This window comes from Oxyura jamaicensis, chromosome 11 (assembly GCF_011077185.1).
Source record: "Oxyura jamaicensis isolate SHBP4307 breed ruddy duck chromosome 11, BPBGC_Ojam_1.0, whole genome shotgun sequence".
NCBI lineage: Eukaryota > Metazoa > Chordata > Aves > Anseriformes > Anatidae > Oxyura > Oxyura jamaicensis.
In genome coordinates this window covers 570,229-592,472 of record NC_048903.1, presented here as the reverse complement: position 1 = coordinate 592,472, position 22,244 = coordinate 570,229, and the positions used below count along the sequence as shown (strand labels likewise).

The 22,244-nt window shown below is 49.9% G+C and overlaps 1 protein-coding gene across 2 annotated transcripts in view; it reads right to left on the bottom strand.

The window, feature by feature from the left end:
- The window catches only part of PSKH1 (protein serine kinase H1), a 29,632-nt gene extending 8,246 nt beyond the window's left edge, over positions 1-21,386 (bottom strand). The window contains exons 1-3 of one of the 2 annotated variants that reach the window (XM_035336729.1): positions 21,309-21,386; positions 19,147-20,178; positions 18,753-18,971 (exon numbers count right to left, since the gene is read on the bottom strand). In XM_035336729.1, the coding sequence (XP_035192620.1) occupies positions 18,768-18,971; positions 19,147-20,091 (1,149 nt within the window). In that variant the 5' untranslated portion in view covers positions 20,092-20,178; positions 21,309-21,386 and the 3' untranslated portion in view covers positions 18,753-18,767. Of the gene's footprint in view, positions 1-18,752; positions 18,972-19,146; positions 20,179-21,308 lie in introns of those variants that run through there. The other variant, XM_035336728.1, reaches the window with a different exon arrangement.
- Between the last annotated feature and the right edge of the window lie 858 nt (positions 21,387-22,244).

Genomic DNA, 22,244 nt, shown 5'->3' with positions numbered 1-22,244 from the left:
GTGCTACACCTTTGACACGGTTGTGAGAAACTAAGTTGTGTTTTTGCAGTAGAGAACTAATTTTCTGCATTCCAAGGTAGCTGTGTAGCCATAAGGAGAAATGCTAAGTAGGTAAGTGGGCAGTAGAAGGCCTCGCTGGTTCAAAATAAGGTGGAAGCTTGAGAAAAACAGGATGAGCAGTGTGAGAACAGTAAAACAAAGATCACAGGTTCTCAAGACATAAGAAAGGGGAAAAAAAAGAAAAAGGAGAAATGAAAGGGTTGAAAAAAAGAAAAATTCCACATATATGGCATAGAGGAGTGTCGAGTAGCTTGTGAGCCTGCAGTACTCAGCCAGTGAGGAAACGGGAGGGGATCAGGTGTCGGGTAATAGGGAACAAAAGGTTATGATTTGTTTAATAAATGTGCTCCTAATTGGCAGGACACCTGCCATTGCAGTCGCAAATAAAATAGCTTCACAGAAGATCCTGTCTGAAGAAAATTACTTGAGATTTTTCTCACACGGTTCCTTCGTGGAGCGGGCACAGCAGCTGCAAAGGCTGAGGAACAGGCAGCCACGGGGCGCTGGCACAGACACGGTGCCACCACCCAGAGGCGGGCAGGTTTTGGAGCATTCACGGGAACGCAGCTGCCTTGCCTGATCCAGGAGGTACCTGCACGACTGCAGGGACTGGAAGCGCCAACTGAAGGAGCAGGCTGGGGCCAGCAGCCGTGAGGCGTCATGTGCCGAGCAGAAAGCTTCCTCCGAAAAGATGGGATGTGTCAACGTAGGCCCAGGACAATATCCCAAGCATTCTGCATTAATTTGTTGATGTGAGGAAGAGGAATAAAGGAAGGATGAAAGAGGAAGAAACAACGACCCTTTAATAATCCACAGCGTTATAAGTATGCGCAGCCATCTGGTGCCGTGAACTTCCATAACCCAGCTTTTCAAATGGAAACAGCCAGCCCATTTCCCCTGTACAAGCCCAGAGCGCTCAGCTACAATCACGCAGAGAATTACAGCGGCTACAGAAACAATAAGCACAAAGCTCTTCCCTGCAGCCAGGGACGGCTCCAACTGTCACGCGGTCGCTTTGCCTAGGAGATACCTGGCGTTAAGATGGGCTGATGCCACGTTTTAGCTAGCATCACTTCACTTCCAGCTTTTAAGGCCAGCAACTTGCAGCTGCACACAGAGGACTCTTTAACCACCACGGTGGCTGAGAAGTTTTACATGGAGAAAGCTCGGGGTCAACAGAGCTGGACTCGGAAGAATACAGGAGGAAGGACTGAACCCCCGAGCACAGACTGTCCTCAAAGGGCAGCGATCGATAACCCCGTGTCCGACCACAGGCCAGGAGGAAGCTGAATACACAGCAGTCCCTCCCGGGCATCTTGCTGTTTGAGACCTTTAGCAGAGCAGACGATGACATGGGTGCACTACAAACCAGCACGACCTAAGCTCGGGGCAGAGGCAGACACAAGGGCAGAACTCCAGCCGTGTCCCTCTGGACTAAACTCAAGGCTTGGCTCAGAAAAAGCCTCACAAAATCCATTAAGTGTCCATTTCTGCACCTGTGAAGGTAAAGGTGTGAATGGCTGCGTAGGAACCCGCTGTGAAAGGCACGAGGGGGGTGGTGGGTGCCACTCTGAACACGAGCAGGCCGTTCGCTCTCGTTGACACGGAGCTGGGTGAGGTCGGAGGGATGGCCATCGCGCCAAGGGAAGTTGTTATAACGCTGCTCTAGCAGTAGATTATAATTACTTGGAAGTAGTTACGAGGATTATAGAGCCACACAGCACACCCAAACAGTTTAACAAGGGGCAGCGGGAAAAAACTGCACGTTGGCAGGTTCATATAATGAAATACCAGGACAAAAAAAATGGTGCAGCCCTGGAAAGGTCACCAGGGAGGCGGGGATCTCCATCCTTGAAGCCTTACAAAGGGGCAGGAAGAAAGTCACTGCCAACCCACCTGAAGCTGGGATAACAGACCTCCGAAGACCCCTTGGACAGAGGTTTCTATGACTCCAGGGCATCTGTGCCCCGTACACGTCTCCCTGTCCCCTGCCCGCACCAGCACCCTTTCGTAGTTGCACCACACAGCCCAGGCTCCATCCCACACATTCAATAGGGTCAAGTGTGCCACAAGCAGTCCAGAAAAAAAAGCACATGCTAATCAATCCGTGGATAAATTTAGACTGAAATTTAACTGCCTTTCCTGCAGCCAGAAGTGTCGTTCTGTCCCCTGCCGAGCCTGTCTCAGGAAGGAGCCTGTCTCGTGTCAAGTTTCCTCCACGTCTCTCCCAAGCTTCCTCAAGTTTCACTGAAATTTACCTTAGCAGTTAATTCTGGGAGACTGAAAGACAGTGCAGTTGCACAAGCGTTGCTTCCTTGGGAAATCAGGGTTAAAAACCAAGGCTGCAGTGGATGTCCAGGGATCATCCGATCCCTCCCACAGTCCCCAAAGGATCCACTGCAGATGCATCACTGTTGCCTGACTCCTTCTTCAAGACAGCTTCAGCAATCCTCCCGGTAGTTCTGTATTTATTTTTAAGATGAGATGAAGTGAACTGTTTTAAAATGTCTACCACGAACCTTTCTATATGCAGTTTAAGGCTCTTGTTTACCATAACCTGGAGAAGGGATTATTCCTTTCCCTCTTTGAAGCACCCTTTGCACATCTGCAATCCGCTATCGCATCCCCTTCTCTAGGCCAAACAGCCAGTAACTTCCCAATTTTCCAGAGACTGTGGTTTTCTGACACCCAATTGTTTTTGTTGATCTTCTGTAAAGTCCCTCCCCTTGGCCTGCAGGCTTTTTGCTCTGAAGTACACTGCCCGGAGGTGTCAGAGCTTCAGCCTGGCACGCTGCTTCAGACACCCAGTGCAGCAGGACCACACCACGCACAGGTTTTCTCTTCAGACACCCCAGCGCCTGTCTTTTCCCACCAGTCTGACGCTGCTGTCTCACGTTAACGGCTTGTGATCTGCTCTCACTTCCTTTTGGGAGAAGTCAACACCTCCAACCTTCTGTCCTTCACCTATTTCAGGGCACTAGCTGGCTCTTATTTTTTAAAGATTCACAGCTGCTCTTGCCGTCTGGAATTCAGTGCACTCCGCAGCCCCTCCAGCGGACGTACCCTCTCCTCCCTCGGCTGGACTGAAGCCCCACACACCATGGGACCTTAGGCAGCGTCCTAGAGAACCGCGCTCCCTACGTATTCCACTTCACGTAGCGGTGGCTCGTCAGCATGGACTTTATTAGACAGGTCTGGGGAAATACAGACATTGCTCAGCACCAAGGGCAGACGAGGACACGGTTTGTAGCAGGCAGTGGAGAAGGCCAACCTTCCCTAGCGCCAGAACCCCTCTCCCACAGTAACCCCAATCCGTTGGCACAGAAGAGATGGGCGAGGAGTGGGATCCCTGCTGCCAGAATACAGGAAACGCTTCAATCCCGCCTCTCCCTCCCCCCAAGACGGGGTTAATTCACCATCCCAGCTCAAGCAGTTAGTGCACTTACTCATACGGCTTACCCGTACGGCTGCTCTGGAGCTGCAGGTGCCTGGCACACATTCAGCACACACAGACTATTGCTGGGCGTTCAAAGCAAGGCTATCGGGGGCTGCAATGCATTTCCAAACAGTGATTATTTTTTTTAAATAGATTATTGAACAATTTCATGAAACAACTAAAAAAATCCCGATGCCGGATCCCTGTGCCAAGTCCCTGTGCCAAACGATGGAGGTATGGGAACTCCTGCCACTTCTGGACGATGAACATTCCATGAAGTTTTACATTCCCATCCAAGAGCCAAGCCCGCTTCTTCGTTTTCCAGAAGCAGCCTCTCAAGCAAGCAGACCGGCACTAAGAACTCCAAGAGCTCGTAAAATTAAAAGCAAGTGAAAAAGATGGAGAAAAAAACAGAAAGAACAGAAAGTGGTAAAGCTAATTCCAGACCTTTCTGTCATCTGATATAACAGTATATGAATGCTTCTGAGTCATCAGTGAGAAGCCCTCCATGTGTCAGAGCTACATACCACTGACTCGAAGCGATCAGACTACAAGAACCCCTACAAAATTATTCTTCAGACAGAGCAGGATCTCTGGTAGAAAGCATGCAAACCCCTTCCTTCTCAGGCAGCTCAGTTCCACCTTTCCTTCCCCAGGAAATCGAACTCTTCAGTTAATTACTGCGAGCTCCTGCAATGCTGGGTGCATACCGTGCTGATGGCAGCTCACGAGCTGCGGACACGCGGCCAGGATCCGTCGGCACCGCGGGGACAGCGGGCGTCTCCGAGCGCCCTACCTCTGAGGCTGGTCTGCGAGGCTCTCACCTCACCAATCAACGCTAATCTGGTGCATTAGTAAAAGCTCAGTTTTCAGGAAAATCCATAAAAGCATCCACTTAAGTAACAAATGAACTGGAAAACACGCCCAGCATTTCTACCTCTGCGCTCTCGGGGCAGCAGGAGGGCAAACCAGCGGGCTGGTGAGAGTGGAGAAGAGACCGGAGGAACCAGCCTGGAAGCTCATGCTCCAAACCACCAAAGTTTTCCCCAGACGTGCTGCTGTTGGCCTGAGCCACCCTCTCCAGCTCCGAACAACTCAGTTCCCTGGTGTCTACCAGCATGAAAGCTTCGGTTGCAACCTTGTCAGATTACGGGATTTCAGGGATTAGGTGAAGAGGCTGCCAAGAAAAAACAAGCAGCTCCAACCCAGTACCAACGTGAGCTCCCCACAACAGTTTTAGCAGCTGAAAAAGATCTCTGAAGATCTCTTTGACCTGCCTGAAGTCAAAGTCTTCACTTCCTACCCAGGCGGACCAAGCCCTCCTTTGTCTCACCCTGAGCAGAGCGCGCGGCTCCTGCTCTCCGAGCTCTTCTGGATCTTCTGGAGCCCGCAGCGCTCGGCTCTCGCTCTCTGAATGTTAGTCCTAAGCAAACAGGCACGCAGCAGCACGTCTTGCCACTTAAGATGTACCTCCACTAAGGTGCTGGGAAAACGACACATCCGAGCCACGGTAAGAAAGCAAAGCAATGAAATCAAAGGAAAAAGGACCCAGTGACAAAAGGAACTGCCCAGTCCAGTCTCAGGGTCCCGTAAAGGAGTCACACAAGACCACTGGCAGCACTTGACAGTTTAAATCCTTTCTGTTAATACTTCGTATTCTACAGAGGCAGCTTAATATTCTTTTTCTACCCTACCGATGTCCCTTTATCCCTACATCCCTAATTCCCCAGAAATACTATCGTGCCAGTAACAGGATTTTACAGTGCCCAGAAATGCAGAAATAAAAACACACTGAGCTGCTGCGGCTAAGGGCAAGCGCAGCCAACTCACCTGCCCCCCGTGTAGAAAATTCACCAGCCTGAGGGCACGCTATGAAATACGAAATCATAACGGGGTGTCGCAGGCCAGCCAGATGGAAATGCAGGACAGAGCACTCCCCTCCTTGCCTTCTCTGCCTTAGGATTTGGAGTTCTCTGGACAGAGAAGGGTTGCAACGTACACTGAAGTACGCGGTAAAAAGGCAGTAACAATGATTTATTATGAAGTTCCTTGGGACACCAATTCCATCGGAGGAGACAAACTCCAAAGCCTCAACAAGCAGCCGAGGTGAATTGATTTTAAATGCATACATTGGTTGTAAGCCTGCACAGTGCCCTTTTAGCGGAGGTGTTGCTTTACCTGCAAATAAAGTGTTTTCCAATACAGCATGCTCAAGTTTTGCAGGAATATGGTCACTGACGTAGGCTGGGCAGGAGGCTGAAGGATTTTCCAGGTTTTAACTGAGCTGGTAGCATTTTGGAGAGCCGAAGATATCTTCTCCTGCCATTGAAGAGATCTGGACAAACACTTCAGATATGTATGGAGCAACACAAATGCACCTGTACTCCCACCCACCGAGCAGGTGCATTAGAAGAAAAGAAAGAGCAGAAGCTATGAGAAGTACATTTGTGTGGCTGGCCTTGGTGTTTTGTGCCAGGCTAGGAGAGGCACACTTTCATCCTGTTCAAGTGTTTCAGCTCTTCAAAGCAGAGCATAGTGCCCTTTTCAACAGAGCCATCCGACTGCATCTCACCACCACTCTTGTTGCTCTACTTAAAAATCACCACGGTCTCACAGCTATATGAAATGCAAAAGCACATTCCTCTGTAAATTGATATTTTCTTCTTTTTTTTCCAAGCGAAAGACTTCTAAAAACCAATTCTTCCTAACAAGGGAAAAATTCCATAGTTTTAGAAAAATGCATGCATTTCTGCAGGACTATTGTCAAACGCTTTCACTGTCTGACGGGGCTCATGGGAAACGAGATACCGCAGCTGATACAAGAAAAAAGCTTTTTAACCCCTGAGGAAGCTAAAACATGGGCCAAGAGAATCGTATGATTTGCAAATGAGTACTACAAGTGTGCCTGTGCCTGTTTTCCTTGTTATGCTACATTTCAACAGCTTGGGAACAACACTCCATTTCCAGGGAGAAGAGTGAAAAACTGGCCACCCTGCTGCTTTAAAAATATCCTCTTCTGGCAGGAAGAGAAGAGGACAACAGATGACAACTGTGCCTTGCACGAGCTTCTCGTGGCTTTAAAGACTGGCTGGCAGAGCTGGGGAGGGCGATCCCTCCGTCGGTGCCAGCAGCTGGGGTCCCCATGAGCTGCCCCACCGTACCCCAAATGTCCCAGGCACTGTCTTACTGCTCCTCTTGGGCAGGAGACAGATCAGGAAGGTTCTCAGCAGGGGGAGGTCTCCCCTGTTAGGCAGCTGGTACCCTGACACCCAATTGCTTAGCATCTAATGCATGACACTAAGCTTTAGAATGGGTATCAAAGCTGTAGTTATGATTCACAGGAAAAAAAAACTTGGAGAAACTTGTGGGGCACACAAAGCATAAAATAGAAAATAAAGCTGATGTTACGAAACTTGATTTTTTTTTAACCTTACTATTTCTAAAGCGGTTTTACTTTTTATTATCAAAAAGGCTGAATTCCTTTTTAATTGCAGAGGTGCACGTAAATAACTCAGATCTAAGTGACCAGAAGCGCAAAAATGCACGTGCAGTTCCAGGCATGGTACCGGATAGTCAGAGGTCACACGTTCTGCAGCATTAATGCAAAACTTACCATTCTTTAAATAGCCGCACCCCAGGTTTAAGGATGTTTATCCTGTACTGGCCGAACTCTCGCACAAGGCAACACAGATTGTGGAGAGATGTTTTCCACGATTTACAACTACAATTTTATCTTCTCCCACAGGAAATTAGTTTCTGTATTACAATACAAGTATGCAAAATAAAGGTTTTGGTTTTTTGTTGTTGTTATGGATCTCTGCCACTAAGCCTTTCTGCCGGTTTGTCACTTGTTAGAAAAATCCAGCTGTGGTCCTCTTAAAAAATATACTGGTCTGTTCCTTTGGGGAGGGACAGGTGATAACTGCAACCAGCTCTAGACTGTGCCAGAAAAAAACTGTGTTCAAGCTCTACCCCCATGCTCTCAGAAAGCTCAATAAACGCAGGAAATGAATCTTACAAGTTGACAAGGCTGTTAGCTGACTCCTCCATCATGTGCCGCTAGGGATTTGGAGGTTTACAAGTCCTCCACCGTCTTTTAACCAGCCTCCACAGTGCAGTCAGTTATAAGAATATTTTGGAAGTACTCCACAGATTTCCCAACACACTTGTTGTTGCATCGAAGTCATCAGCTGCGTTGAAATTGCTTTTCATTCTTACCTTGCTGTCTGTCAGGTAGGGGCTAACAGCACGGGCTCTGTTTGCTAATGCACTGCCAGCGCTCTTCATGCTCGCTGTTCCTGATGTCATCTGCAGACACGGAAAACTATTCTGGGACAGAGCACTTCTTTCCTTTGCTTAAGCGAACTGAGTTAGTTATCACGGGGACACCACACTCTTCCACTCATCTTTTACCAGGGTAACATGGTCATCGTGCAATTCGCTGCGTTCTTCCAGCCTGCGTCTATCCACAGCAATACCCTCAGAGTTTACTCCGTACCTGCATTTAACTTGGCACTTTTGACTCCGAGCTAGGGCAGATGATCATTAAGATGCTGAATGCTCTTGAACAGGAAAAGGAAATGCTACGCACATAAAGATTCTGCACATTAAGTCTAGCATTTGGTTCTGCTCCGAAGATGTTTGTGCTGCCTATCTTGCTACCGTGGAACTTTTAGCATGTGCCTCTGCTGCTTTTGACCAGGATCTGGAGGAGCCGCTGATATACAGGAGGGCAGAACGACCTCAGGAAAAGCAGGCTGGGATCTGACTGCATCTGCCAGTACCGTCGGGGCAGCTACAGAGGGTGACACCACACCAGGGATCTCAGATGCTGAGTGAAAGAGCAAGCAGTGACTGCGAAGCTGCGAGCAGGTAAATTCCGACTGGCTGCAAGGAAAAGCACGTTTCACACAAAACTGGGGCAGGCAACTTTTGGAGAAAAAGTGAAAAAAGTGCATGGATTCAGCCAAGGAAAAGACTTAAAGATGTGCAGTGGAGTTCTAAATGTGTGAGAACAGAGCAAGAACAGACTTGGCAACTCAAAAGAAAGGGATGCTGCAAAGGTTCCGAGTCAAAATAAGAACCTGGCCAGAGGGTCTGCTGTGTGGGTTGACAGAAAAGGCTACTTTCCAAAATGAAGAATGAGCAAGCCTTAAATATAAGAACAACCAGCTTGAAGGCAACAACAAGCAGTACAACAATATCACCCAAGTGAGGTGGATGGATTGCAGCGTGCAAGGGAGGAAAGACGGCAGCTCCTCAGCTTAACTGACAGCTAGACAGTCACGAGGTGTCAGAATTCGATGTCATTCTAAGCCTGGACTAGAGAAATTCATAGAAACTCCACTTTGACAAGATGCACGCTATGCTTCGCAAAGCCTCTTGCAGTGAGGGATCCCCAGGCTACCACCACTCAAATGCAGCTGGAGGGGAAAAGAATGCAGAAAGCATGAGACAGGCACAAAGGAATCCACTCTGGAAGGGTAAGACAGGAAGCACAGGAAGGGTGGCTGAAGTCAGGTGATGATCAGAACAGGTAAACTGACCGGATCTGATAAACTACACTTCACTCAGTGCCATGCTCTGCCAAGTCATTTTTTTAGCCAGAATCCTCTACGTGGCAGAGATCCCATGACAGACTGTTGTTCTTCAGCCATACCGAGCAGGTACGAACTGCTGCTCTTCCTGCCCAGCAGAGCACTACGAAGGGCACGCGTGCCACTGCTGCACCGAGCTGTTACAGCACAACCAGGACCCCAGCGTGCTGGTCTGGGGCTACTGCCTCCTGGGTATCACACCCTTCTTCCTCCTCCCTATTACTGCAACACCAGGTCTGCAAGAGAAAAAGAGCCTTTATTTAGATAGAGATGAGAGGTGCGATGTCCCCTCCACCCTTCTACACCTGAATGGATGCTGGCAGGCAGCAAACTTTGCTATATATTATTAGCTATTGCTGAAGCTGATGTCAAATATGCTTTCGTGGTTCAATCCAGAATCAATATACATTGCCTCCACGAACCCACATCACCACTACCAAGTTACGAATCTCCCGTGGAACAGACATCTTCCCAGACTTTGCGTACTGCAACAGAGCGGGAAGACGAGCACCACATTTTTCTGTAAGAGTCTGAGCTTTCTCCTCTCCAGATCACTTGTACCCTCAGACCTAACTTTCAGGTCTAGCAGCTCCCCAGGACTGCCCACCAACGCACACAGCAGGCAGAGCAAGCTGGAAGCCAGGGAAGCATTTCTCACCTGCAGAGCAGGGTGATTTAAGCCCATGCCATCACTATGACTCACAAGCCATCAGCAGCAGGTGGAGGGGGAAGACGTCAGCAGGCTGCTCTCAGGACTCTCAAAAAAGAAGCATCAATGTGAACTGGTAGCTTCCATTCATCAGGAGAGCTTAACGCAGTCCAGGAGCTGATGCAATAGTGATAGTTTAAGGAGATTTCCTTCAGTTTTGTTTTCAGCTGTAGTGTACAGAGTTTCAGAAGCTACGCAGTGGTGGTGGACAACTGTCTGTCTTCCTCTGGGGAATGAGGGGCCTTGAGAATTTGATCCCGCGTAGCTTTAATTATTCTGAATCAAGACAGGGCACTGGCACACAAAGCGTTAATAAAACACAAACCAACTCAGGACACCAAGGACTTAATCCCAGCACCAACAACCCGGTAGAGACCCTGAACAAGCACCTGAGCCCTGCTCCACCAAGCGCTGAATCTGACCCAGACACCTCACGGGTGGCCCAGCACTTGCTGCAGCTGTGGCAAGGAACCCAGGTGACCACACAGGGTCTTCAAGGGTAACATCAGCACCACTCTTACCCAGGTCACCAGGGCTCTGGCAGACGTGTTGCAACCACCCCTGAAAGCTCTTCCTCCACAAGGCGATGTACAGACAGCTGGAGAGCCATCTCGCTGCAGGCTACCCACACACCACAGCCCAGTGTTCCTCCAGTAGATGCCAAGCAGAAGCCTCCACGAAGCACCCTCCTTGGTGCTCACCTTCCACCTGTGAACCTGTCACCCCGTAGGAGTTGACGGCTCACCTGCTCAGCTCCTCTGAGACAAGACGGGCGCTGTCCTGAGCCACAGCTCAGCGCCCTCCGGGCAGAGCAGAGGGGATCCAGCTGCCCTCGGGGTTTACAGAGGGCATGGCAATGTACAGGAGCCTCAAGGATGGTAAAGGAGGAGCTTGCCTGCTGTCTGAGCCATTCACGGCTCTGTTTGGGGCACTGATTTGAAGGCAACACCAGTTTGAATACCCATGTCCAAAGAGACTCTCCAATGCAGAGGGGGAGGCATTTGTCACAAACAGCCGTGACAGCAGAGAAAAAACAGCACGCTTTATCAAACAGATCGCCACCGAAGCACGTTAGGGACAGCCAGAGGAATGATGTCCCCTGAAGAAACCAACTGTAACTCAGGTATTTTGACCACACGAAGTCATGGCTACACCACCTCAGCCTTAATGACAAGTGTAGGCTGCACTACAGACCCTCATCTTGTTAAAGAACATTCCTTTTGTTGGTTAAAAAGTCATCCTCGGTTCTGTGGTCCTTTTACCTGAAATACCATCAGCATGATGGTATTTACCCAAAATACCATCAGCATGCTCATCCTTGACTGCAGAAAGTGAAGGCAACTCTCCAAAGAGTTCACCTTTCTAGAAAAAGAGCCCCAAAGAGTAAGAGAACCCCAGAGGCTCCAGCCAGGTAGGAAGCAGTCTCCTTTGAAACGATCCAACTAAAACTATTCAAGAGAGGATCTCTGGAGCCAGATTACAATACATCGCCCCAGACTTGGCCGTTACCCTCTCACAAACAAAAGAACAAACCTTCCAGATTTCACACCAGTTCAGAACCAGGACCTCAGCACCCAAGTTGCCTGTTTCGAGGCTCACACGCACATTTCTTCACAACAGAGACTATTCCTGTCAGACAGAGCAGCATCTCTCCCTCTCCCCAGCATCACTGCCCCAACCCTTCCTCCAGCACCAGCAGCGGTGCTACCACCACCACCCACACCGACACACAGCATCTGACAGAGAAGCAAACCCCCTATTTCTATGTGAACCCAGGTGTCAGTGCCTGGCACAGCTGAGACCACAGAGCACGAACAGGAACGGGGCAGGGAACCAGGTCTGCCTGGTTCTGCCTGCACAGTCCCCAGAGACATCCCCCAACCACACTCTCAGTTCTAAAGCTCCAGAAGGGCTTTTATTCCACACCAAGTCAGTGAGGAAAGGCACCGCACACTCACGGGATCAGAAGGAACCGCTTACACACGTCAGCTGTCCCCAGAATTCCTGAGGCCTTTCACAGCCAGCACTGGAAGCAGCAGGGATCGTTTTGGAAGACTGCATCTTAGAGCTGACCCAGCCTGTTAAGGGCACAAGGAACATAAGCAAAAGCCTAAACAGCAAAAACATGCAGCGAGGGAAGCTGCCAAAGAAGAAATCACACCGAGGGCAGCAGGGGGCAAGCCAGGCAGGCAGAATGAGGAGATGGGTTTTGTGTTCGTACTTCTAATCTGAGTGAGTCACCAAACAGAGGGGCAGGAGTCACAAGCAGAACACAATTCACACCACATTTTCCTTTATAGATGCATAATGTCAGTACAGACTCATTTCTTCAAAGGAAAAAAAAAAAAAAAAAACAGTTCTGCAGGAGAAAGGGAAGTTAAACTAACTCTGTCATCTGCAGAACACTTCTCATCACCAATACGCCTGTACGCACTGCCTGCTTTTTCACCCACATAAGAGGATCTACAGCACTGGGTCATAATTAGAGAGTTCAAGAACATTTCTATTTAACTGGAAATGTTTACCCTCCTTACTTCTTGTATTTCTGGCCTTACCAAAGGAGTATCACACAAGAAGCTAAATTAGCCCGTGGGAGTTGGCAGGCTCAGGACTGATCTGATTCTGAAGCGTGGTAGAAGCAGCACTGCCTGCACACCACGAGCCAAGACCCCACAAAATGCGTGGTACCTGCTCCACGAACCTCAGACAAGGCGGCTGAGCGCCCCAGCACACCAGCAAGCTCACCACACAAAACACCTCCGAGCTCAGCAGCTCTTGGGAGAGGACTTCAGGCTGAGAGAAGGAAAAACCAGCAGCTCTACTAAAACCAGAAGTTAAGAATGGAAGAGGAGGGATCAAACATTAACTAGTGCAGTCTGGTGTCTCCAGCATCAGCCCTCCCTCTGCATCTGCAGCTAGCTGAAGAAAACAAGCACCGTGTTGCAATTAAACACCACCCCCCTCCAAACCTTCAAGCCTCAGAAACTTGTGTCTTAGTGACCGCTTGATACTTGCATTTTTTTAATGCGCATCTCTCCACTGATTTGCCTTCCATGAATTCATCCAGGTGCTCTTTGACCTCAGGCCAACTACCAAGGTCTGCAGCACCTGCATCCAGGAGGTCCACAGCCCTTGTTTTTACTGCCCAAATGCACTCTGTTCCATCAGCAACTGTGCTGCTTCATTAGCAAACGTGGTCCCGATCGCTTTGGGGCAGGACACAGATCCCTCTAACTCCAGTTTTCCTTCACCATGACACCCTGACCACGTGTTTCAAGTTTCTCCTTCTCTTCGGGCAGTCCTTGATCCACGCAAAGGCCATTATCGCATTGCAGCTGCGGAGCTCCTGTGGGAGCCTTCAGTGAGGATCTTTATTAACCTCCACTGGAAAGCTGAGGCAAGCTACACCAAATCAGATCATTTCTCTGCAAGGCTGCTAAGTACCTTGCAGAGGACAAACAGACTTGCAGTGCCCAACTTCCTTCAAAAAAGCCACAAAGTTTATCAAATGTCTCTCTCCTTCTGTCACATTTATCAATGTATCCACTACCAACATCCAGCTGTCTGCTCACAAACTCATTTTCCTAGGGGTGGTCTCAACTTTACAGGACCTTAATTCTTTAGACAACTGCTGGAGCCCTATTTAAAACAAGCATCACCCTTCTTACTGAAGGTTTTATTGCACCAGTGGTTTTGAATGGGATGTTACGTACCACTGCTGCTTCACCTTCAAGTTTCTGGAACCTCTGGGTCAGCGCTGTCCAACTCATACAGCCTGTGAACTGCTTTTCTTGGTTCGCTCCATCTTCTACAACTGCTTCAATTTAAAACACACACTCCAATGAGCTCCCCATTAGGAGATGTTCCTGCACCAGCACCCACCAGGCTCACCCGCAGTGAACAACTGCAAAAAGCTGATCCTGTTTTATGAATAGAAAAACAGACGAGGAGGAGTGACCTGCCAGGATCAGACACCAAAGCCGGAACAATCAGGCTCTGGCTTGGTTTCCCAATTCATCCGTAACACATCATATTCCCCTTCTTCCAGCATATTTCCCAGGTGTGTTAAGCAACATAAAAATATTGGTATTCAATAGACAGAAAAGCTTTGAAACAGAATCAGAACAAGCCAGTCTTAGCAGGATAACGATGGTCTGATGTTCATTTTCACTGTCTCCAATTCAAAAGGAAACCGTGAATGGAATCCCAGCTTTATTTCTCAGACAACTTGAAACTACAGAAAGATCCCCAGAAATTGCTTTTATCCAATTAAAATATTGCTGATTTTTTTAGTGAGCTCTAATAAAACAAGTGGAAGAAAATGATTTTGTAGCAGATTACTTCAAGGCACGTAACTCTTGCTCAGAGATGCCCAGAGAAGCACGCCGAGTCACAAAGCGAGCTTTTCTTCATCCCCACCCTGCCCATTACACCAAGCAGCTCCGAAAGTACAGGAGAGAATCAGGGCGGTGATGTCAGCAGTACCTGAATAAGCTATTATGGGAGACCTCTCCTATTGATCTGCTAATAGCCTCTTGAAACACAGCTCACGCTCCAGGAACAGGAGAGCAGTGCTAAGTAGGTCCCAGTCTCAGCAGTTACATTAGCTGGACACGAGCTCGCTTGTTTTTCGAGAAAATGGAGCTACTTCTCAGGTCAGCATGCGTGGTGGCTTTTATTCCTCTCTCAATACAGCTTTGTCCTGCCCAGGTTTTAAGGCCAGGTCTGTAAGAAGTGGGACTTGGGGCCGATTCTCAAACTCCTGCCACCGCTGCAGCGTGACAGCGCAGCTGCACACTCGGGAATTGGGCTCCCTCTCCGAAGTCCTCCGCTACTGAAACTTGTCCGAGCCGCACAGCTCAGGCTGCCAGCTCCAGGCACATCGCTTTGCAGCTCCTTTTAAAGCTTCCTCTTCCGTTCCACATCTTCAAAGTTTGTATTACAGAAAGAAAAAAGCAGTTGTTTCCGTGAAACCTCTCCTTCTGAACCTATCCAAGATGCTTCTGCAACACAGTCAAGCATTCTGCCCGATCTTGTTCCAAGTAAAGCAGAACTTACGGTTCCTGCTGTTTCCATTAATCTGACAAATAGATCAACGGGCCCGTTTCTGACATTTTCCCACTTCTTCCAGTGGGACACAAAAAAAGACCAATTTTCTGTGAACATGAGACATTTGGAAGCATTTAAAAGCCCAGAAAATGACTAAGGCGGCTGTCAAGGTGCAGGAAACACGCCAGACACCTCTACATCTCGGGCTCACTTTGTTTCCACCTAGAATTTACGCATAAACTGGGCTGCCTGTTACTGCGTCTCCTGCCAACATGCAGCTACAGTCAAACGTGTCTGCAATTCAGGGGCACAGGCTTAATTACAGCAGTAAATTAAAGCACCCATTTTCCCTGGCGCTGGGAGAGCAGAAAGCATCTGGGCAAATGACGCAGGCTGCTGGCTGACACGTACCTTACTCCAAAGCAGTAAAACATCTAAAAGCTTCCCAAAACAACCGTCCCCATCACACACAGCACCCCTATAGCCTTCTAAACTATGTCATTTATGGTGGGATCAGAAGTAAAATGCTTCAGGCTTGTGCACTGGCGCTTTCAAGCCACACACAGCCTGGTTAGTGCTTGTTCACTGTGCTACCTTTGCTTCTGCGACCTACAAGAACCCAGTGGTCCTAGACACAAGGAAGTCAAAAAACTCTCAAAAGGATTCGGTTCTGGCACAAGGACTAGAGAGCATCAGATGAAGTTACCCCAGGGGACACCCCCCCGCACATGAGGAGCCCGAGCCTGTTCGCTCAGGTGGAACACCTTTATCTACTCATGCTGCCCTTCCTCTAGGTCTCTCAGTTCTCATTTGTAGTTCACCTTGTAGGTCTCTCATTTGTCCCAGCAGGAACCACACCCACGAACACTCACAGGTGCACAGTGGAGATGGCACAGCAGGGACGTGGGCACTAGTAACACTAAATCCAGCATCAGCTGGCTTCTGAATACTAGAAACGAGATAACGTTTAGAAGCATTTAACCAAAATCATTTATTCTGAAGACCAAGCAGCACCTTCAGAGCTCACCATCATTTACGGACTATTCAGATGGCCTTTTTCCCCATGGGACCACTTTGAGAGACCACGTGATAAACCGGCTGATGTTTGTTGTGGACACACTTCCTTGGTCTTGCATCACGACTCAGTTCTGTTTTTAACCTCAACAACTGGAATCAGCAGCACAATTTATAGAAGGTCAAGACTCTATCCTGTCCCTTGCTTCTATGACTCCAGTTACCATGTTTCACAAGAAAGAATCATAGAATCATAGAATCTCCTGAGTTGGAAGGGACCCACAAGGATCATCGAGTGCAATTCCTGGCTCCACACAGGTCTACCCAAAAATTCAGACCATATGACAGAGAGCACAGTTCAATTTCTCCTTAAACTCGGGCAGGCTTGGTGCCATGACTACATCCCTGCGGAGCCTGTTCCAGTGCGCAACCACCCTCTCAGTGAAGAGCCTCTTCCTGATGCCCAGCCTGAACCTCCCCTGTCGCAGCTTGACTCCATTCCCTCAGGTCCTATCGCTGGTCACCAAAGAGAACAGCTCGGCGCCTGCCCCTCCGCTCCCCCTCATGAGGAGGCTGTAGGCCGTGATGAGGTCTCCCCTCAGCCTCCTCTTGTCCAGGCTGAACAGGCCCAGTGACCTCAGCCACTCCTCATACATCTTCCCCTCTGGGCCCTTCACCATCCTCGGAGCCCTCCTCTGGTCACTCTCCAACAGCTCCGTGTCCTTTTTGTACTGCGGTGCCCAGAGCCGCACACAGTGCTCGAGGCGAGGCCGCGCAGCGCAGAGCAGAGCGGGACGATCCCTTCCCTCCACCAGCTAGCGATGCCGTGCTTGATGCACCCCAGGGTACGGTTGGCCCTCCTGGCTGCCAGCACACACTGCTGGCTCATATCCTTCTTGCTATCAACCACAACCCCCAGATCCCTCTCTGGCGGGGTGCTCTCCAGTGTCTCGTTTCCCAGGCTGTACGTATGGCCAGGGTTGCCCCGTCCCAGGTGCAGGACCCGGCACTTGTTCTCGTTAATCTTCATGGGGTTGGTGATCGCCCAGCTCTCCAATCTGTCCAGATCTCTGCAAGGCCTTTCCACCCTCAGAGTCCTCAACTCCTCCAAGTTTAGTGCCGTCGGCTAATTTGCTCAAAACATCTTCTAGTCCTACATCCAAATCATTTATAAAAACACTGAAGAGGACTGGCCCTAAAATGGAGCCTTGAGGGACCCCACTAGTGACTGTCTGCCAGCCCGATGCGGCCCCATTTACCACAACCCTTTGAGCCCTGCCCGTCAGCCGATTGCTCACCCATCGCGTGATGCTTTTGTTTAGCTGCATGCTGGACATTTTGTCCAGTAGGATCCTATGGGAAACTGTGCCAAAAGCTTTACTGAAATCCAAAAAGATCAGATCAGCTGGTTTCCCTTGATGGACTAGATGATCTTATCATAAAAGGAAATCAAGTTTGTCAAACAAGACCTACCCATGGACCCACGTTGGCTGTGACCTGTGACTGCATTGTCCCCCACGTGCGCTTCAATAACTCCCAGGATCATCTTCTCCCTAATTTTACCAGACACTGACATGAGACTGACAGGCCTATAGTTACCAGGGTCTTCTTTCTTCCCTTCTTGAAAATTGGTACAACATTTGCCAGCTTCCAGTCCACCAGGACCTCTCCAGATTCCCAAGACCATTGAAAAATAATTGAGAGAGTTCCCGCGATGATGTCAGCCAGCTCTCTGAGCACCCTGGGATGAATCCCACCCGGACCCATGGACCTGTATGGATCCAGCTGGAGCAGCAAATCCCGCACACGTTCAGGGTCGGTTGGGAGTTTATCATTCCCACCGTCATTGTCCTCCAGCTCAGGGCACCCGAGGTCCCAAAGCCCATCATCAGTGTTGGGGACAGAGGCAAAGAAGGCATTAAACGTCTCTGCTTTGCCTATGCCCTTGCCTGTGAGGTGACCTCTCTCAGGCTTCTCCTTACGACTATCATGCTAAACTTAGCCAAAAGTTCTGCAGAAAGGTAAAAAGAGCAAGTGAAAAACGATCCAAGTCACAAAATTCCATGCCCACAAGCACATGCACTGAGGGCTGGAGACATGAGATGGCAAGCACCAGGTTACCTAGACACCATACCAGCCCCACGTCAGCTTCTAACGCTCGGGAAATCTCTTGGAGAGGCATCACGCTGCTCTCTACCTCATCAGCCAGGCTCTCAGAGGAGCCCGGACAAATACTGTATCAGAAACCCTGTGGGAAGACGTGAGCAACCAGAGACCTTTCTATGCCACGACACAAAGCCTTGGTGCTCAGTATACCGAACAATATGAATAATCTCCCTGTCTCAAAGACCAGGCTCCTCTAGGCTACAGCAGAAATCAGATTTAAAAAGGTCCCACGAGGGAAGAAGCAATTTTTTTTGGACAGTTATTCCACTGCCATTTCAAAATCAAAACCATAGCCACAGATTAATGCTTTCATACTGGGCTTCATCTCATAGGCACGGCATTCAGGAAACTAAAAGCTTTCTTCTCTTAGAAAAGAGAGTCAGAAGCTTTAAAAAAAAGTTTAATATTGAGTATTTCCAGTGAGGAATACAGGTAGAAACCCAAACTGCCATCACCATGGGTCAGCCTGGCATCCAGCCGTGTGCAGCTAGTTCCGTTCTGCAGAGCGATGGGACTGGCAGGGCAGAGGCACCAATCTTCTGCCTAAAAACTGTCTCTTAAGGTTGCTCATTCCATAGTTACGATGAAAACCATCCTTCTAGTCTCAACTTTGTCACTCACTAAGCTCAGGAAGCAGTGCAGATCAATTTTAAAAAAGGCTCATGCCTCAGGACCTGAAGAGCACGTGCCCCTTCGCCTGCTGTAGCCTCATCTTTCAGCAAAGGTATTTTTCAGACTACACTTGGAGCTGTATCTGAAATCCAACTAGGTACGTACACATCACATTCCAAAAACTCAGCCCGGCATCAGTTTCAGTAGCATCCCAGCTAGAAACCCACAAGTATTCCAGTCCCTTCAGTTCTGTTCTACAGGAACTGATCTCTTCTTTCTTTAAACACTTCTTTTTCCTCAGGAAGCTCACTGTGCTGCAACGGGAGCACTTTTGGAAAGCACAGAGCAAGCATAAATGGATTTTGAAGGCCGGAATCACAAGTTTTTCACACCGCTAACATTACCACCCTGCACAAGGCAGCCAGCTTCTGGAAATCACACAGACCCATGTACAGAGAGCTTCTTGTTCAACTTCCCCTCACCTTAAACCCTGCCCCACTCACCTCGCCCGAGTAACTGTATTTTCCTTTCAGGATCTGCCGGTATAAGCGGGTGCGGTTGTCATCTTCAAAGGGCATGGTGCCGCTCAGGAGGATGTACGAGATCACACCCAGCGCCCACATGTCCACGGAGTTAGTGTACGGCTTCCTGACCAGGATCTCAGGAGCAATGTACTCTGGGGTCCCACAGGTGGTTTTCATCAGGCAGTCATCGCCCTTCTTCCGAGCACTTGCCAGTCCAAAGTCCGTAATCATGATTTTTGAATCCGTCCCGGGATGGTAGTAGAGCAGATTCTCGGGCTTCAGGTCCCGGTGCGTGATACCCAGCGTATGCAGGTACCTCACACCGTCCAACACCATCTGCAGCACCCGCGTAGCATCCCTCTCCGTGAAGGAGCCTTTCGCAATGATTCGATCAAACAGTTCTCCCCCCGTTGCCAGTTCCATCACCATGTATACACGGTCCTGGGTCTCAAACACCTCGATAAGCTGGATTATGTTGGTGTGCCGAACCCGCCGCAGTACGCTAAGCTCCGACTCGCACACTTCCCTCCCCTCCCGGTATTTGGTCTCTATCATCTTGATCGCGTAGGGCTGCTTGGTAGCCTTGTGTTCCACCCGCACAACGCGGCTAAAGCTTCCTCTTCCAATCAGGGCTTTAATGTCGTACTTGGCCGTCACTCTGGGGTCAAATTTGGCACGGTATTTAGCCACTTTGTTCTTGCGGGGTTCAGGCTGGTCCACGTGGGTAGGCAGGTGGTTACCGGGATATGGGTTAGCGTGACGCGGAGGCGAGGGAGAGCCAGCTTTGATGACAGTCCCACAGTCATCTTTGATGAAATGCTTGTATATGTCATTGTGGCCTGTGTAAGGTTCTACTTTTTTAACCAGATCCAGCTGCACATCTTTGGGGGGCTCGGGAAGAACCTTGCTTGTCCCACAGCCCATCACTGAAGGGTGTTAATTCCCTGTCAAGGCATTTTCCCAGGGCAGCATCAGCAGCAACCACATCTGCAGCAACTCCCACATCTGAACCTTACAAAAAGGACAAGAAAAAAAAAACAACAGATGAACAGGAATCAAGGCAGTCAAGGTTCAAAGAAGAAAAAACGCAAGCGTGTCTCAACAGAGCCACGCTACCACAAACTAAGAGTTGGGGATTTTCACTGTACTTTACTACAGAGCAGGCACAATGCTTTGCCACTTTCATCACAAGACAGTGCCTATACAAAAAGCAGTCCTGGTCAGAGCAGATGTCCATGGCAATTCCTTAGCTCCCCTTTTCATTAAGCAGAGTCTGCCTAAAGCTGAGCACTGAATCACGGAACAGCTGAGATTGGAAGGGACCTCTGCAGGTCACCTCATCCAACCCCAGCTGCTGAACAAAGGTCAAGGAAAGAGCTGAATGTTTTCCTCAGCTTTGTTCAATCTGATAAACTTCGTAAGACACCCAACGTTCCAAATCTTTTAGTTCTGAAATTTCTCATTAGAAACTCCACAAACTATCTCAGCAGCTTGTTCGTTCAACAAACCCTCCTAACGTTTTCTTTATATTGTAACTTGTACTGGCGTTTTAAATCTCTCACTACTTAGCTCGTGGGGATCAACGACACTGCACAGAAGGCAGGGAATACGGAGACAGAGGCAGGCTGCTTTTAAGATGCATTTTACCAATTAATTTACTGCACCTCTTGGAGGAAAAACAAGCAAACAGATCTTGTTTAACCAGAGCAAGCTTTTAGCTTCATTCTCCAAGCCCTAAGAAATCAAGGTGGGCTCTGACATTAGGAAGTGTCCTGACTCAGTTTTGCTCTCTTTGCATGTTCAGAGACCAACCCACACTTCTGTTCTTCCCTACAGAGCTGCATCTAGCTGCAATACAGAAGTGGAATTGCTACCAGCTGTTCCAGATGGGAGCAAACAGAGGTCTTGCTCGCCACACTGTATTCCAACAGAGCCAAATCAGCTGCGCTTCAGCAAGTCTTTACTTTAGGTCCTGATTAAAACAACATGGAGATGGAGAAACTGCCTGCATGCATTCTGACAATTAGCTGAGCAGTTTTAAGTTCCTACTCTTTGGCTCAGAGCCCGCCAACATGGTGCCTCTGCACTTACAGAAGACTGCAGGAAAGCTGTTTGCCTTGAGACGCGATGGCCCACCTTACCATCGCCACGCGGATCCTCACGCATCCACCGCCTCTCCAAGCAACTACTCAGCACGAACAGCACCCTAGGTGGTCTTCCATCAGGAGCACTATGTGTGGGGAAGGAGGTGTTTTAGAGGGACATCAGGAAGAAGCTCAGGCTCTACAGTCAGTCTGGAAAGAAGAGACGGATTCAGTTGGGGTTCTTTTTTAAAATCAGACACCAACACAGCAACCTCTCGTGGCAGGCCTACTGGCCGTACCAGAGTCAGACACGGGCACGCTTGCACCACAGCGCAATTAACCTCACGGAACGCTTAACTAAGGCTTGGATTCACCGGTGGCTGTCCTGCAGCGGGGTGCTCACCCGGATTACAGCACTGCGACAGTTAACGTGCGGAACATTTACATCCACATCGCTCCTGAACCACGCCTGCCGCGGAGCTTTTCCCCAGCACCGCCGCACCTTGGGGCGCTTTAACTTAGCCGAGCCGTGGAACGCGAGCACCTCAACGAGACTACAGCGGCGTGATCCCGAGCGGAGCACTTGGGCAGAGCGTCCCCGCGCCGAGGAGAAGCACCGGGAAGAGCCGAACGCCTGGCAGCCGGCCCACCGCTGCCACCGACCCCGGCGGAGGGCAGGCAGCGACCAGGGAACCCCGGGGGGCTGGGGACGGACGCGCCAGGGAACCGAGGCTCCCCCCCCCCCCGGCGCCCACCCCCTCCGCCCTGATGCCGCCGGCGGAGCCCCGGGGGCCGGGCACGGAGCGGGGGCTTCCCCCCCCCCCCGGGTATCGGTGCCGGGCCCCGCACTCACCTCGGGCCGCTCGGCCCCGGCCCGGCCCCGCCTCCCGACGTCAGCGCCGCGCGCCGCGCACGCCCGTGGAAGGGGGGGGGGGAGGGGGGCTCCTGCAGCGCCCCCTGCCGGCGGCCTCCGGGAGGCGCGGGGTGGGGCGG